The sequence below is a fragment of the Salvia hispanica genome, chromosome 1, assembly GCF_023119035.1.
Source record: "Salvia hispanica cultivar TCC Black 2014 chromosome 1, UniMelb_Shisp_WGS_1.0, whole genome shotgun sequence".
Taxonomy (NCBI): domain Eukaryota; kingdom Viridiplantae; phylum Streptophyta; class Magnoliopsida; order Lamiales; family Lamiaceae; genus Salvia; species Salvia hispanica.
Genome location: NC_062965.1, coordinates 27,426,441 through 27,445,877, shown reverse-complemented (window position 1 = coordinate 27,445,877; position 19,437 = coordinate 27,426,441). Strand labels below are relative to the sequence as shown.

The following is a 19,437-nucleotide window of genomic DNA, read 5'->3' as shown; positions in this document are numbered from 1 at the left end:
ACCAAAAAAATAAAATGGTCATATATTCAGGACCAATTTTGGCAATTACTCTTGAATAAATTCAACAAATTCAATACCTAGGAAAGGGATTAACAAAATATCAAGATTATATTTAGATAAAGGGATCAACTTATTTTATCCATATCAATATTATATTAGCATATCTTCTGAAATCAAGTCATAGAGTATAGTATAAGCTCCGTTTGAGTTTTCTAAGTAGATTCTTTCTCAAATTGAAAAGATTTAGATTTTGTATTTAATAGAAGATTTGCTTAGTTAATAAATTTACAAAAATGTTTTGGAGACATGATGTCTAAGACATAATGAGGTTAAAGTAGTAATTATGCATTATATTTTATTTTTAATTAAAATTATTGTGTGTCTATATACTCCATTGCCCTTGCATTTATGATTATCTATGTATAGGAGTATTAATTAAGATCTCAATGCTTAATTACACAAGATATAAATGGAAGTAGTTGTGACCCACTTTCAATTTTACCACTCTTGATTCTTAATCCTTTTTTAAAAAATTCACTTGTACGCTTGAAAATATGAAAAATGAAAGAAAATAAGGATAAGGAAAAATTTATCACTTTGACCATCTTTTTTTTCGTTAATTAATAATGAAAAACTAATAAAATTGATAATTTAAAATTTATTAAATTTTTGAATGGTTATGTAATTTTATAAAATAGTAGTATTAAATTTAAAACTATGTTCAGCATATCTGTCAACTAAATTAACGTATTCTTTTGGAAATTTATTCACAATTTATTGTCTCTTTATCTCTCTAATTTTTTCATTAATTTTTGATATGTTATGTTGAATCTCAATAAAAAGTACTCCAATAACAGTTATTTAAAATTTATCACGTGTTTTTAACTCAGTTATTTAATATTTTAAATATTATTTACTATTTTCTGTTTTTGTTTTTATGATATTAGGTAAACTTTGCAAAATTAAAAATTTGATATTTTACTTTGTTCATACTAATTAAGTTTATGATTTTGATTTTAATTCATTACTTCTCAAAATTGTAATATAACTAAATCCTTTGGTATTGGAACGTTGCATCAAACCTCCGACAAAAAGTTACATATTCTTAACTAATCTATTTGGCATTTTAAAGTCATATAATTATTATTTCTCCTTTTTTCTAAAATATTAGAATTCTAAGGCTTGACTATTTCATTGAATATACTAAATTTGATATGTGCCATATTAATACTAATTGAGTTTACTGTTTTATTTTTAGAATATCATAAGATTAATTTCATTTTTAAATTTTTTAACAATTTTTAATTTTAAAGTTACAATCAATTTCCAATGCATACCGTTGTTTTTACATTCTTAAATCTAACTTCAATATCTTAAACTCAAATTTAAAAGAAAAACTACAATCGTTTTAGAATAAATCACAAAACCCTATATAAATCAGACTATAACTCCAATGCATAATGTATTTTTGCACATTCATAATTTCAATTTCTCATAATAATAACTAAAATATAAAGAATTGTAACAAATTTACAAGTTTTATCATCGTTGAATTAAATGGAATATAAAAAGTTTGAAAATGCCAAAAAGATAGAATTATTAAGTTTATTTGAATTTAATAGGAAGAAAAGTTGTAATAATATATTATAGATTATGATTAATAAGAAAATTATAAAAAGAAACTCTATGGAGTATTAAAAATATTTCATACTACTATTTGTTTATTGAAAATTTTGTTATAAATTTAGTATTGATAAATAAAATTTAGACTTAATATTAAATTTTTTGACAGAAAACTTTTTATTGAAAGAAAACGTTTTGCTTTTAAAAATTGATAACTCATTTATTTTATACACAAGTTAAAATTATTAATATTAGATAACGAAATATTTTTTTAAATTCCAATCTTGTCGTATGTATATATCCAAAGAAGTGTATTAATGTGTATTAAGAATTTTATATTATGTGAAACTATCATAAAATAATGGTTTAAATTTACTTAATATAGCATTATGGTAAATTAGTCATGATATAAAATATAGCTATGTCAAAGTGACATAGGAGTATTATGTCATGCAGATATTATGTCTCTAAATCACTACTCATAAATTTATAATGGTTCTCATTAGTCATAACTCATAACAGCCATATAGAGACGCATTAATTCAGATTTTGCATTTAATTGGAGATTTGTTTAGCTAATAAATTTCACTTGGCTATCCATTAGTCATAACATCCATAGATACATTAATTATGTTGTGATAAATTATTTAAGGCAAAACACATTCTTAGGTCCTTATTAATCAAAATGTTTATTAGATCCTCGTACAATTTTTTCATTTTAATAGGTTCTTATACATTTCTCATAAATTTCATCACATCCTCGTACAATTTTTTCGGTTTAGTAGGTCCTTATACTTTAATTATACTAACTTTTATTAGGTCCTTATACAATTTTTTATTTTAAGATATTCTTTTACATTTATTTTAGATAATAATTTATATTTAATTAAATTTAATGAACTTTTTACTTTTACGCTATAACTTATCTTATGATTATAAATATTCAGGGAAACGTATCTTTCAATATAAATATAAATAATCAATTGAAAATTTGGATAGTTATTCTAAAAAAAATTTCGATTTTAATCTTCAATTATCATGGTTAATCTTTTTATTATTCTCTACAACTTATTGAGATTATTGGATAACAAGATGATATTATATTTATAGACTATGCTAAATTAAAAAATGGAATATTAAAAAGTTCACTAAGTTTAATTAAATTTAGATTATTATCCAAGATAAATGTAAAAAAGTCCCTAAAATAAAAGATTGTACAAGGACCTAATGAAAGTTATGATAAAAGTATAAGGACCTACTAAAACGAAAAATTGTACGAGGACCTGATAAAAATATTGTGAAAAGTATAAGGACCTATTAAAACGAAAAAATTGTACAAGGACCTAACGACCATTTTGACTAAAGTATAAGAACCTAAGTATGTATTTTGCCATTAGTTAACTTTTGTCATTTAACTCTACACAACACTTAAATGCATTGATTTGTAAGTTTTGTCTGTTAAGTTATGTCGTGATAAGTTATCTATCTTTCATCAAACAACACTATATAAACTTCATAAACATAAAATGGAGAGGCTATGAACTAATTAAAACATGACTCTCCAATTCAGGCTATGAACTAATTAAAACATGACTCTCCAATTCAATTCAATAATACTGATCTTAGGCTTTTATATATTATTAAGTGTTCCCACTGAAGGATTTGATCGACGGGGTCCAGAATGTCTTACGGTTGTGCCTCCGCCTCCGGATTGTCTGGATACATTTTATCGTGAAATGTGTGAAGATAGAGATGCTTCAGTAGATGTTTCGTATAATTGTTGCGGCTACTTTATCGACACACTTGACTATGAATGTTTCATTTTCATCCTCGTTAAACAATTTGAGAGTATGCACCATTGCGATGATAAGCTAGGTACTGGAAGGGGTCAAGCCATTTGGGACAAGTGCTATGGCTACACAATACTGTAATATGTACACTAGATATAGCCGCTGTTGAAAATAAAAATACATATTATAATATCACATCTTCTAATTCTACTATATAATTGTCAACTTACCTTTATCAAGGTTATTTAGTAATTTTGTAGTCTGAGTTTAAGCAATGCTATAAACAACATACCAAAACACAATCAAAATAATCTCAACAATTTCACAGATAATATTATCATAGGTTTACTTATCTAAGTAACCATGGATACCAAACCAAATACACACTAAGTTGAGGCGCATTGACTTCAATCCAGTTTATATACTAGTATGTTTCGAAAAATCCTAGTACCTGTATTTCAAACCAGTTCATGGAGATAATGATTTAATTCAAATATGTAGCTGCAGAAACTGATATTGGAACACTATACTATTGTTATTGAGCTTAGCACAATTTTTAACGAACAATCTGATGTTTAAAAAAATATAGATGAGGTTAGAGTTTATTAATGCAACCAACAGAGTGATCAAAGTTACTAGTTGAAGCCATTTTGAGTTCATCGCATGATTATGTTGGAAAATGTGGTCAATGATATCCGGACGCCATTATTTGTGCTAAACTCGGATTTTGACAGATATCAAGTAAATTCTGTTTACATTTATATTATTCTTCCTATGTCCTACAGTTAAGCTTCTTTGGGTTAATTCTTTTTCAAAATAATAATTATATTTTATTTGTGTATTTTTTAGATAACGAAATACATAGCACCAAATTCGCCTAACGAAATGGGCTGGAATAATTGCACGAGCAATCGAGCATGCTTTCAAGTTGCACTGAAAATCAACTAAGTATCATAATGGGTAATCTAAACTCATTATTATTATTGTTATTATTATTTCAATTTCCAATTAAAACTACTAATAGTTCATAAATTTTATTTTTCAATTGATTTTGTCCTCCATAATCCTTTGAATTTAATCACAGATTTTCATACCACGTTTCTGGAAACATTGGAGAAATTAGATGATAATTCATCAAGATGATTATTCATCACATCGTGCTATGAGCATGATTTTATTTACAAACAGTATTGGCAAGGAACACCCACTTTGCAAAATAAGGTAAGTTTTATGATTTTATTTGCCTTTTATGTCTCAAATAGTGGACTCATTTTAATTTATATCATGAAATAAATTATTCCATTTTTATGATAATTTTTTTTTTTTTTTTATTACGGACAATTCAACAAGCTGTGGGTGATTGTTATTTCGATAGAAGTAGTGTTGTACTCGTTGACACTCGAAATTTATATCCAATTAATTGCAATGTAACAGTTTGAATCCATTTCATGCACAACACTAAAATGCATTAATTTGTAAATTCTGTCGGTTATTTTATGTTATGCTAAATTATCTGACTTTCATCATATAACTCTTAAATGCATTGATTTGTAAGTTTCGTCGGTTAAATTATGTTGTGATAACTTATCTATCTTTCGTCAGATGACTCTATATAAACTTCATAAACAAAAAAAATGAAGAGGCTATAAACCAATTAAAACACGACTCCCCAATTCAAGCCAATATTTTTGATCTTAGGTTTTTATATATCAAGTGTTGTCACCGAAGGAGGTTATGATCCCACAGGCCCAGAATGTTATAAAAATTTGGCACAAGAATGTTTTGGTCCATTTTACCGTGAAATGTGCGAAGATGCAAATGCTTCTGTACACATTTCGGATAAATGTTGCGGCTACTTTATCTTCACACTTAACTATGACTGCTTCTTTAACGTTCTTGTTAAACAAGTTGTGGATAGGCACCTTTGCGACGATAAGCTAGGTGCTGGCAGGGGTACAATCATTTGGGACAAGTGCTATAGCGGCCCAATGCTGTAATATGTACACTACATATATATATATATATATATATATATATATATATAGGGGAGCACTAGGGCGCATCCTTAATTAGAGTGCTAACATACATCCAACCACGTGCTGCCATGTGGCACGAAAAATGCAATATTGTATATATAAAAATGCAATACACATTTGTGAAGTTGTTCATGCATTTCCGCAGATTGCATTTTAGTTATAGGAAAATTGCATTTTTAATTGTTAAGTTTTGCATTTTCACAAAATTGCATTTTATATTGTTAAGTTTTGCATTTTCACATATATAAATGCAATCCGTATAGATATAAAATGCAAATTAAACAGTCAATATCGAAAATGCAATCTTCATATAACAAAAATGCAATCTGTCAAAATTCATATTGCATTTTTCTGTATATAATATTGCATTTTTCGTGCCACGTGGCAGCACGTGATTGGATGTACGTTAGCACTTTAAAATTAGTTAGCATATTAGTACATCCCTATATATATATATATATATATATATATAGCGGTTGTTGAAAATAAAAATACATATGATGTTATAATATCACATCTTCTAATTCTAGTATATAATTGTCAACTTACTTTTATCAAGGTTATTTAGTAATTTTGTAGTATGAGTTTAAGCAATGCTATAAACAACATACCAAACACAATCAAAATAATCTCAACAATTTCACAGATAATATTATCACAGATAACACAATTAACATAAACTGAAAGTAACAAATTAAGAAGACATGTTGGACTTGAGAAAAACAAGCCTGCCTACCATAACCACTGAGAAGAACTTGTGGCGCAAAATGATTCCATGCAACTGCTTGAACCTGTGAAAAATCCCACCATATCATTGAACACCAGTCTAATATTACAAAAAAATCTATTTGTGTAACCATACATTTAATTCAGTTTATTATCCACAACCCCAAAAATAACACTTTATAGGTGAACTCAGACAAAATTTAACACATTTAAAGTAGATTTTGGTATGAAAACACAATAATTCAGCCTTGCCTTTTCTGTATGGTGATCCAAAGTCAGATTACAAGTTTCAGCTGCCACATCCCAGATTTTAACCAATTTGTCAGCACTTGCACTTGCAAGAATGTTCCTGAACAAACCCACAGCATAAGAAAACAAACGTCACATTCTGATTTCTATGGTGCATGACATATAAAACAATACTTCCCACATACCTATACTCCTTGTTCCAAGAAAGTCCAAGAACTGAATCTGTGTGGCTGCCATCCTTATATTTATGGGATTTCTAATATACAGAGAGAGAGAGAGAGTTATATGTAAAACCATACAAAATGAATAACCTTTTTGGTGCCAGAAACATGCACTATGGAGAAAGAAATAGGTGAAATACTCAACACTTAATCAGTAAGATGCAACTTAAAAAAGACCAACCTTCTTCCCCTTTTTCTTCTTTTCAGCAACACCACCTAATGTAGCAGATGTTGGAACTCATCCATCTAACAGAATCAAATTTGGAGGTTATTTAAACCAAAAACAACATTACCTCATAGACAAGGAGAAAAAACAACATACTATATCAAGGTCCCATATCTCAATAGCTGGTTCCATTGACCCAACTGCAATAAAGTTTCCTACAACAAGAAATATGACATGATGCCATCAGCACACCGATATTTTTTTATTTATTTGGGTGATGCGCATAAAAGGGCAGAACTATTTAGGAATTATCTAAATAGAACTAAACAGTTAAAGGGATATGAGAGCTAGAATGAAGTACATACATCACTCAAGACTTTCATCATTAACAAAGAAAATGTAAGATGCAAACAGTTAGAGCCTAAACGAGCACCTGCAATCTTATTACCTTTTTCTCCACCTTTGATGGGACAATCAAGCCAAGCTGTGCAAAGGGGAAACGCTGGAATGACAACATCATGGTGTACATACATGTTTGAATTAACATCTGAAGGGTCTTCCAATATCCAAACCTGTTTCAAATGTCATTCAAATAGTTAGTGACTGGATTATATTGAAATCAAAGAGCATCTAAATTTTTCATGAATTTTTCGACAAACAAACCACATGCCTCGAGATGGCTGACATCATCCTCATTCCTGGCACACACTATGATACCATCCTCTGGTTTTATGGTCATATCCTCTTCCTCTTCAGAGTCTTCATCCTGAATGCATTATAGAGATTCACCAATCAAACGGTTGCCAACATGTACAATAGCGCACAGCAATTTATATCATATAAAGGCAACTTACACCATCCTTCAAATAAGGGTCCATTTTGTTACTTGCATAGTATAAGTTGGAAGATCCAAACAGCTCAGCACCTGATGTCAATACAAACCCGAGGGATTCATTCAGTATCAAATAAACAATTAGGAAGATACATCATTTGACAATTGGCAAGAGATTGATATATCAATACAAAAACAGAGGAGTCATTCAGTATCAATCAAAACACACCATCATCTTCTTCATCATAATTATCCATGTCTAGCTCCTTCAGTGCTTCTGTCAAGCTGTCGGCCTCCGGGTTTCCAGTCTTGATAGCTTTTCCAAGTGCATTAGCAGCAGATAATGCATTAGAAAGATCATCATCTTGACCGAGCTCATCCTCACTCATATCCTCATCATATTCACTCCCTTCGCTGCAAAAATCAAACGAAACAAGAATTTACATACCACATGTAATAAAGCTTAAATTTTTATACTACTTGCTTCACTATGTCTTCAAACTATGCCCTTCCATGTATCAATTAAATGTTTTCCCCAAATTCAAAGTATTAATCATTCAATAAAGATAAAATAGCGATTTGGGGCTTAACCAAATAGAGGGAAGAGATGAACTAACCGAGTATCCAAAAGGCCACTCTTTACCATCTCTTCGATTTCTTCTTTGGAAGGAGGGTCTGCTGCGGTGGGTACTGAATTAGCGAATCCTTTCGGAACCCAGGAGATTGCAGCAATCATTGTTGATAGCGTTGGCCGGAGAAAAAGCGGCGACAGAAGATGAGAAGAAAAGCGGCGGTTCTGATTTAGGGATTCTTCCTGGTTTTGATTATATGTATTTCTTTTTAAACCTTAACTCATTTTATTTAATGTTGAATTATGTAAATTTGGGCTATTGATTTAATTTATTTAATAGTACTAGTAATGACCATAATCACAATTGAACAGATTAACGATGAAATCGAAAAGAGGGAGTATTAATAACTATTTAGTATGTTGTATTTTAATCTAGTACCATCTAGTATGTTGCATCTTAATCTCATAAACAGAATTATTTTAATCAAATAAATCGCCTATTTCTACATATTTAGTAATATTACAACTATTTATTGAAATCCTTATTTAACATAATATTACATTTTTTTGGAAGAAAAAGGTTAATATCTACCAATTTTTAAAATTCAATAATATTAATATACGTAGGCATGCTTATTTAGTTGATACATTATTTATTTGTTCGGTTCAGTTCCCAACCAAATTATTTCGTCGGTTAATCGACAATTTGGAGCCGTCAATAGTAGAATCAGAGCTAGGGTCATTTAAGATTTGATTCCTATACTATAATAAATGGAGTATTTACTATCTTGCAAGAAAATTAGAAACTTATTTGGGCCTTATTATGTATAAGTGGGCTAAAATCTACATGGTTTTAAGCAGAATTTGATACATAAAATGCTAGGATTAAACGGGGTTTTGATACATAAAATACTAGGATTCAACGGGGTTTACAACTAAATAGTATACTCCATATTTTTCAATTTCAAAGGCTATCTGTGCAGGCATGCGTTAAAGTGTCCTTGATCACAATGGTGTAGAAGAAATACCATCTCAATACATACAGGCGCAAATTTCTCTCAGACAGTGCCATTAGAGAGGACAGTACCAATTTTATTCATCACCATTTTCATATGATTGATCTTCGTACATAATAATTGAGGGTACTAACTACTAAGATCAATTTGCAAGAGGTACATACTAATTGAAAATATGATTGATTAATTCGTAAAGGGGTACATAATAATTGATCCATCAAATATGATTGATCTTCTTTACTAGGAAATGCAAACATAATTCATTCTCCGTCAGCATTCAACATCTTTGAATAATTAAATTTAACTAAACTAAAAACTAGGAAAAAAGTGTGGGCTGTGTCATCAATCATCTATCATCGATCTTTGAATAAATTAAACTAAACTAACTGAAGCTAAACTAAGAAATAAGTATAGAGTGAAGCATGTTCATTGTCGGCATTTCTTAAATAAATTCAACAAATTCTATACTAGGAAATGCAATTCAATGAATTGGTTATGCTACATAACCAAACATATCTATTCTTGAATATCTTACTTTCCTGTTTATTTTGCAATTCATCCGGATTTGGTCATGCTGCCTAACCAAATACTACTATATCTTTTCTTCAATATCCTATTTTATTTCAAATATCTAATTATTAGGCAATGCCTCATAATTCAGTATTCTTTCGGTATTCTCTCCAACAGCAACTTTAAAATAACTTAGTTTTTAATAGTAGAAGCGTAAGTTCACTTATAAAAGTGAGGGCTCAGAAAGAATAGCACTTTTATTAAAACAAAAAAAAAGTTGTTCTTCTTCCTTGAGCTTTGTTGTGCTCGGCCGTCATAGAACATCGTTGCGCTAGCGCCGGCCCGAAGCGAGTTAAACGGAATATGGTCATCCTCCCGCGCACATGATCCAATATGCGTATCGCTCTGGTATGAGTCCATCTGTTTTTTTTAAATACGGTCCCTAGTGGTCCCTAGTCCCTTAAAGGCCGTAGAGCCATAGTGTAGTGTAAGGCCATCGAGCCATCGTGCAAGGCCGTCGTGCCATAGTGCAAGGCCACCGTGCCATAGTGCAAGGCCGTCGTGCCATCATGCAAGACCGTCGAGCCATAGTGCAAGGCCACTGTGCCATTGTGAAAGGCCGTCGAGCCATCGTGCAAGACCGTTGTGCCATCGAGCCATCGTGCTATCGTGCTAGGCCACTGAGCCTTGTACTAGTCCCTTGGACTAGGCCATCATGGAAGGCCACCGGGCCCAAACCACATGATTTGTGAAAGATATACGATTAGACGAAAAGTGCATAAGTCAAACATATACGAATGTGAGAAAAGATGAGATGTTGATAGTCATTGCCCGTAAGTGATTTACATGATGTGACCTTGCCCTACATGGGCTCTACCATTTACATGATTTTCATAATATATTTGAGTAATACATGAATAAGAAAGATGAGAGAATATGTGATACCTGGTGTAGGGTTCACCGGATATTACATTTTTGATCTCCAATTCCAATTCCAATTCTATAGCCTCAATTCCATATTCCCAAGCGTGTTTCTACTAGTATTTGTAATTGGAATTAGTATTTGTAATGACAGGAAGATCTCCTATGAATTTCTACTAGTCTGTTTGAACATGTCTTCATGTTGCTGCTACTCTTGCCTTTTATCATCGTTGTTATTTGCAATATTTTCATCACTACAATTGGTTTCCTTCTAATAAAGCTGGTTATATCTGCAAATTTTAATGCCAGTACATATATTGTTAGATAGTTTAACTAAGTTTTTTTTATTCATGAAAGATGGGTAGCCACAACCAAGTCACGATCTCCATATGGTTCAAAATTATATTTTATGTGCTCGTCTTCATCGTATCTCAAGTTGATGGTCAAAACGCTGACCAAAAACTGAATGTTACATTCATTACGGATGCCATAACAAAAGGGCCAGTAAAAGTTCTACTACTTTCCAAGAAACTTAATTTTTATTTATTTATTTATTATTTTTTTTTAAAAAAAATTTTGAGTGAAAAACTATTTCTCAATTTCTCTCAAACATTCTGTTAAACTCAAGAGAAGCATAAACCGAAGAAACCCAAATTTTGATTTGAAATTTCCCCAAATAATTTATTAAAGGAACTGGAATGAGTTTGGAGACCAAATATTCAAAAGTTAAAATTGTTGAAAATTTCACGCATATAATCTCTCAATTCATAAACCAATAATATATTGGTTTGCGTGTATTAAAAATCAACTCTATTGAAAAGCTTTTGAATGAATTCAACGAACAATTTCAAATTTTCATCCGAAATTTCTTCAAAAAATTTTCAAAAGAAATCTTGCGCTCACATTAGAAAACACAGAGGAATTGATGAACAACTTCAATAAGTTCAATGGCAAATCATAAACTGAATCCAAACAATGAAAAAACATAGATAAACGAATTATCAATCCGTTCCAACATGTATTGGCTCTGATACCAATTGTTGGAATCAAATCAATGATTCACATAATTCATCACATAAATCACACATGTCGAATACGATTTATAAACATAAAGCGGAAGCGTACATGGATTGGGATTCATGATGTAGTTGATGATTCTGAAGTATGGAAACTAGTCTTCCAAGTGACAACGCTCTCTCACAGATTCTCTGTAATCTGTAGAGTCTTGATTTTACGAGAATCTGTAGAGTCTTGATTTTACGTCTGATCAATAGGAATGAGATTCTATTGACCTATTTATAGGTTGCACTTGGGGACCATAACCATTATTTAGAGAATAAGTCCATAACTTTATTATAACTTTAATTTCACCCATAACAAAATTAAAGTTATCCAAAGTAGTATCTGCACAATAGTCCTCATACTTTTATAGATAATCGTTTGACCCTATAAATTATATAACCTTAGTAGATCACGTAATCGGGTCAATCAATAAATAGCCATAAATATTATACAATCTTTAGACTATTATGTTGGATCATATTAAAATGTTCCAACACTCTTGCCTTTTATCATCGTTGTTATTTGCAATATTTTCATCACTACAATTGGTTTCCTTCTAATAAAGCTGGTTATATCTGCAAATTTTAATGCCAGTACATATATTGTTAGATAGTTTAACTAAGTTTTTTTTATTCATGAAAGATGGGTAGCCACAACCAAGTCACGATCTCCATATGGTTCAAAATTATATTTTATGTGCTCGTCTTCATCGTATCTCAAGTTGATGGTCAAAACGCTGACCAAAAACTGAATGTTACATTCATTACGGATGCCATAACAAAAGGGCCAGTAAAAGTTCTACTACTTTCCAAGAATTTATTTATTACTACTCCTATTTTTCTAGATATGATTTAAGGATAAACAATTTAATTGTATAGTCTGTTTGGATGGAACCCCTAGAGCATGCTATTTTTTCAAGGGATTCAGAGATGGAATCAACAGATGGATGGTTTATCTACTCATATAAGAGAGTATTATATGTGCCCTTAATAAATCATCTTGCTCTATTCTTTTTTAGTTACAATAATAATCATGTATGATAGTATTTTAGTAGTTTTGTTTAATTAGTTTAATTAACTAATTAGTTTGAGATTTTTCATATTAGGGAGGAGGATGGTGATCGTCAAAGGAAGACTGTCTCAAAAGAAGCCACGACGATGCTTTAGGATCCAACAAAAATGCTACTCCTAAAGCTCTACGTGCTTTCCAAAGTCAAAACAAAAATATAAATCCAGGTTATAAGGAATCACACTTGCATATGAATTAATTCGTTGAGTTTATATGATTTAATGCTATGTTTGTATGTGACTGAGATATTATCTCTGTTTGCATATACTATATTCCCTCTGTTCTGGATAATTCGTCTCAGTTTCTTTTTCGGTCCATCCCACATAATTTGTCCATTTCACTTTTATCATTTTTGGTAGTGGACCTCATATTCCACTGACTCATTCATACTTATATTTTATTATAAAACTAATATATAAAGGTAGGACCCACATTCCACTAACATTTTCAACCCACTTTTCATTACAATTCTTAAAACCATGCCTAGTCAAAGTGACCCAAATTATCAGGGACGGAGGGAGTAATATTTACTTGAAACAATTATTACATTTAAATATTCATAATAAGTGGTTAATTTATTGTTTCAGATTTTTATAACTGGAATATGGTTGATATCCGATACAGTGACGGAGCATCATTTATGGCAAATGTTGAAGCCATCGATCCGGTATGTCTATGATAATTAAATTATTTTGCTTCGTAAGATTAAATAGTCAAAAACTAGTTATAATTACAATTTTTATATCTATGAAAATAGCTATTCGCATTATAGAACCGCACGGTTCTATTGAAAGTTTATCTTGATTTCAATTCTATCACTAATACTACTAATCATTTTTTTCTAACTTTTTTTCACTTTATCAATTTTACATGTGATCATTTTTATAATCTAAATTGTTCAAAACAAATCCATGTCGCTATAAAAAAAAAGAGCAATATATTGACAATATTACCGATGGAACGTAATCCCTCAGTAATTACCGATGTATTGTCTATCGGTAAAATTTTTTCCCACTTTTTAAATAATATTTTTATTTAAAGAAGGATAAATGAAGTATTACTATTTTTTTTATTATACTGAGATTTATCTGAATGATTTTAATGTGTTTGCCATAGTACTCATTCTTCCCTTCATTCTACTCAAATCACCTTCGTAGCCAGTTACACCAAGCTACCGCCGTCTCCTCCCTTCATCTCGCTAGAAAACCGTCGTGCCGCCTCAACCTTTGCCCTGCAAACCTTTTCTCACTTTGTACCTCTTGTATCTCTACTAAATAGGAATTTTGAAGTCAAACTTGAATATTTGAAAATTAAGGTGAAAATCTTGTTTATACCCATCTATTACACCTTTACGATGAGTATGAATGGAAGTATTGTAAGTTTAGGTTTGATTTGGGAAATTGACCAAAAGGAATTGAAATTGGTTTAGATTTCAGTTAAATTTTGATTTGTTAGGGTTTCATTTTATTTTGCTTCTTTGCATTAATACTATACCACATTATAAAATCACGTCGAATCTCATTTTAGGTTTATGCGAACCACGCAATTCATGGTCCTGTTGTAGGTAATTATGTACGAGATTTCCTCTTAAACAGTGAAAAATGGCTATTCCCGCAGTAAATGTCGGTGACGCCAAAAAACGTGTCATTTAAAAATAACTTGAAATTCGCACCGTGCAAATTTCAAGTAGTTCTTCCACGGCACCTTATTTCCACCTCAACTGTATGTTAATTGAAATGAGATCTACTCTTCATCATGCTATAACCCTAGTTATAATTACAATTTTTATTATTTCTAGGAAACAAAACTCTATCTAAGAGGCCAGAGAATCTTCTCTTTTGTAATTGAAGAGCTCATGAGTACTCAAGGAATTAGCAATGCTAAAAATGTATGATTTATTCTAACATAACGAGTACTATTTTTGCTATTCTCCATGTACATTCTCTCTCCACAAGTTAGTTGCAAAATTTGATTATTCGTGTTATTTCCTTCAAATTCAACTTCTAGAGTATTATTTTTAATGAATATTTTTACCACTACAGTTTGTTTTCTTCTAATAAATTAGCTGGTTATTTCTGCAAATTTTACTATACTATTAACTTAATAGTACTCCATATGATATGCTATCAGATAATTTAACTAAGTTTTTTTTCATGAAAGATGGGTAGCATTAGCCACAACCAAGACAGTCCCATATGGTTCAAAACTATACTTTATGTGCTCGTCTTCATCGTATCTCAAGTGGACGGTCAAAACGCTGCCCAAGAACTAAATATCACGTTCAGAGCAGATGCCATAATAAAAGGGCAGGTTAAATGTCTACTTTCCAATAATTTATTTATTACTAATTCTAGTATTTTAGTTATGATTTGATGATAAAACAATATAATTGCACCGTCTGCTTGGATAGAACCCCTGGAGGCTACTATTTTTCCAAGGGATTCGGAGATGGAATCAATAGTTGGATGATTTATATACCGGTCAGCCCTCAAACTAATACTAGTATATAAGAGAGTATCATATGTGCCCTAAATATTTCATCTTAATCTGTTTTTTTTCCTACATATATGTGTATGCTATGATATTTTAGTTGTGTTATTTGATTAGTTTAACTAATTAGAGATTGACATTTTTCATAGTAGGGAGGAGCATGGTGTTCTACAAAGGAAGGATGTCTCAATAAAAGCGACTCAATATTAGGGTCCAACAAAAATCCTCCTCTTGTATATTTACCTTTGGGTACTTTCCAAAGTCCAAACAAAACAATAAATCCTGGTAATAAGAAATCACATCTATATATAAATTAAATAGTTGAGTTTACATGAATGAATTCTATGTTTGTATGTGGTTGAGTTATTATAAAATTTTATCTCTGTTTGCCTATAATATTTGCTTGTAACAATAAATTTCATCATAATTGGTTGATTTTTTTCAGATTTTTATAACTGGAATATTGTTGAGATCCGGTACTGTGACGGTGCATCATTTATGGCAGATGTTGAAGTCGCCAATCCGGTATGTTTATGACAATTTAATTATCTTTGTTTCATAAGATTAAATAGTCAAAAACTAGTTATAATTACAATTTTTAATTATTTTTAGGAAACAAAACTCCATCTAAAAGGCTGGAGAATCTTTACATCTGTAATTGAAGAGCTCATGAATACTCAAGGAATGAGTAATGCTGAAAATGTATGATTTGTTCTAACCTATTACATTATTACACAATATTAATTGTCATTTAATCATGGCATAACAAGTGTGTTGGTGATTTTGTCGACAGGCTTTACTCGTAGAAAACTCGGCAAGTGGGTTGGCGACGATCCTAAATTGTGATAGTGGAAGGGTTGAAGAATTAAGGTGAAAATCTTGTTTATACCCATTTATTACACCTTAACGGTGAGTATGAATGGAAGTATTGTAAGTTTAGGTCTGGTTTGGGAAATTACCAAAAGGAATTGAATTTGGTTTAGATTTCAGTTAAATTTTGATTTGTTAGGGTTTTATTTTATTTTGCTTCTCCGCATTAATACTATACCACATTATAAAACCACGTCGAATCTCATTTTAGGTTTATGCGAACCACACATTTCATGGTCTTGTAGTAGGTAATTAGGTACGAGATTTCCTCTTAAATGGTAAAAAATGGCTATTCCCGCGGTACATGTCGGTGACACCAAAAAACGTGTCATGTAACCGTGCGAATTTCAAGTAGTTCTTCCACGCCGTGCGTGCGAATTTCAAGTAATTCACATCTGCAAGTAGTTCTTCAACTGTATATTAATTGTAATGACAGGAAGCTCTACTCTTCATCATGCTATAATTATCACTACACTTTGTTTCCTTCAAATAAAGCTGGTTATTTCTTCAAATTTGGTAGTTTCTTCTTGATATTGGAATTGTTTTCATCAGTTTTTCTTATCCAAGGAAAAGAATATGTATGTATGTTTGTCCGATTTCATTTAGTTATGGCTTCAATCATATTTTTGCATTGTGCAGATTGAGCTCATTTCCAAAGTCAAGAATCCATTTATTGTGGAGTCCAAAGATTATTGGTTGGAAAGGGTATGTGAGTCATATCAAACTTACAGATGAAATGATATCATATATTACTATTACTACTACTACTACTACTACTATTATTATTATTATTATTATTATTATTATTATTATTATTATTATTATTATTATTATTATTATTATTTCTATTTCCAATTAAAACTATTTATAGTTCACAATTTTCGATTGATCATATCCTCCATAATCATTTGAATTTGATTTCAGATTTTCAGACCACGTTTCTGAAAACATTGGAAAACCTAGATGATAATCCATCAAGAGGATTATTATTCACTTCGTGCTATGAGCATGATTTTATTTACAAACATTATTGGCAAGGAATACCCACTTTGCAAAATAAGGCAAGTTTTATGATTTTATTTTCATTTATCTCTCAAACAATGAACTCACATTTTGAAATATATCACGAATTTAATAATCAATTTTTATGATATTTTTTTGTTTTTTTATTATAGACAATTCAACAAGCTGAGGGTGATTGGTATTTCGAAAGAGGTAGTGTTATACTCGTAGACACTCAAAATTTATATCCAATTAACTGCAATGTAACAGTCTGAATCCATTTCATGCAGAATCAGTAAGATCACTTCTTTCCTTCACACCTTGGCTCAAGATTATTGTTAGATAAAGGGGTCAATATAGTTTTATCCATATCAAAATTATTTTAGCATATCTTCTGTAATCAAGTCGTAGAGCATAATATAAGCTCCTTGAGTTTTCTTTGTCAATTCTTTCTTTTGAAAGGAATTAGATTTTGTATTTGATAGGAGATTTGCTTAGAACATCTCCGGTGGCGGATTTCCCACTAGGACTTCCACTAGGAATTCCCACAAAAACTTCCTGCCACGTCATCACTAGGACTTCCCATTCCACTGCCACATCACTAGGACTTCCCCTGCACTAGGACTTCCCGCAATTAAATTCACAATTATTCAATTTACGGAATTAAGTGAAGTTCAACGAGCCGTATTTATAGAGTTTAAAAAAAAATTGAATTTTAACTCGGACGTCCGACCGTGACGTCCGACTAACGCCACAATAGCGGACGTCCGGTCGGACATCGCGCGGATATCCGAGGATATCCGACGTCCTCACGGGACGTCCGTGTCCGACCTTTTCCTTCACAATGGCGGACGTCTGGTCGGACTTCCGCGACGTCCGACCGGGACGTCTGCCGGTGGAGATGCTCTTAGCTAATAAAATTAACTTGGTTCTAGTTAGTCATAGGACTCGCAATAGCCATAGATGCATTTTGTATTGAATTTGTTAAAAATTAGTCATAACAGCATCATGTACTAACTCTACACAATTAAATGCATTAATTTGTAAATGTCGTCGGTTATCATGTTGTGACAAATTATCTTTTTTTTCACCAAATAACACTATATAGACTCCATAAACAACAAGATGGAGAGGCTAAAAACTAAGTAAAAAGTAAAAAACATGACTCCCCAATCCAAGACAATTATTTTGATCCTAGTTTTTCATTTATTAAGTGTTCTCACTGAATAATTGGATTATCAAAATCCAAACTGTGTTAAGGTTTTACTTCCGAATTGTCTGTATACATTTTACCATGAAATGTTCCAAGATGCATTTGCTTCAGTAGACGTTTCTGTCAAGTGTTGCAACTACTTCATTGATACACTCGTTTGATAAAAAAGATGGAATATGAGAAGATATGTAAAACAAGATAAGAAATACGGGCTTCATGTCAAGATATGCAAAGATATGATTTTTTTCCGTTGTTTGATAGAAAAGAAATTATCTAAATTTGTATTGTATATTAAATAACATGGCTTAACTTGACAAATTGGTGGGATACATAAACAAGGTTAATGTTATAATTTTGGTAAGATTAGATAGAGCCCTGGTCTTATATTGTGCTTTGAGTTAAGCTTAACTATGATATCAAACAATTAGAAATATCCATATATAATTCTCTATCTTGGTATTACTTAACTTATCAAACATGTTGGTTGCTACTTTTATGTCCTAGTTAAACAATTTTAGAGTATGCACCTTTGCGACGATAATCTAGGTGCAATGGCATCTACCTATAGGGTTCGTTGAAAATAAAAATACATGTAATGTTATAATAACACATCTTCTAATTCTATGATAATTATCTATTCTTACTAATCTCAGCAATTTCACAAATAAAATTATTCTCTTAGGTTTACTTTTCTAATTTATGATATCTAAATTTATGGAGTATTATTTATTATCTAATGTTGTTATATAAATATTAACTTTTATTTTATGTAGTGCGGATATTACTATTTTTTATAAATTTAGACTAAAATAAAGTAAATTAAATGTCTTGCTTACATCAGACCTTGAAAATTTCTCTTACAAAGAAAATTAGAGTTTTATTTGGGCCGTATGTTTGGCCTTGTAAATATTAAGTGGGCCAACATCTACTCGGTTTTTAGCAGATTTTGATTTGGATTCTACTGGGCTTATAAATAGCATATTTTTTAATTTTCGAAATTACAGAAATTAAATTTGTGATTGGGATTTAAAATTGAAATCAGATTTCAATTTTTTTCAGAAATTCGTCATA

The 19,437-nt window shown here is 30.9% G+C and overlaps 1 protein-coding gene and 1 pseudogene across 1 annotated transcript; one reads left to right on the top strand and one right to left on the bottom strand.

Annotated features, from left to right (window-relative positions):
- Nucleotides 1-6,066: 6,066 nt before the first annotated feature.
- On the bottom strand, nt 6,067-8,476 carry LOC125201443 (annotated as a pseudogene).
- A 4,919-nt stretch (nt 8,477-13,395) lies between these two features.
- Nucleotides 13,396-16,155, top strand: LOC125192943 (pectin acetylesterase 8-like). The gene is made up of 5 exons (XM_048090625.1): nt 13,396-13,458; nt 15,434-15,566; nt 15,727-15,806; nt 15,894-15,983; nt 16,075-16,155. Exons 1-5 carry the CDS (start codon nt 13,396-13,398, stop codon nt 16,153-16,155), a joined length of 447 nt encoding a protein of 148 aa, XP_047946582.1.
- The last annotated feature ends 3,282 nt before the right edge of the window (nt 16,156-19,437 follow it).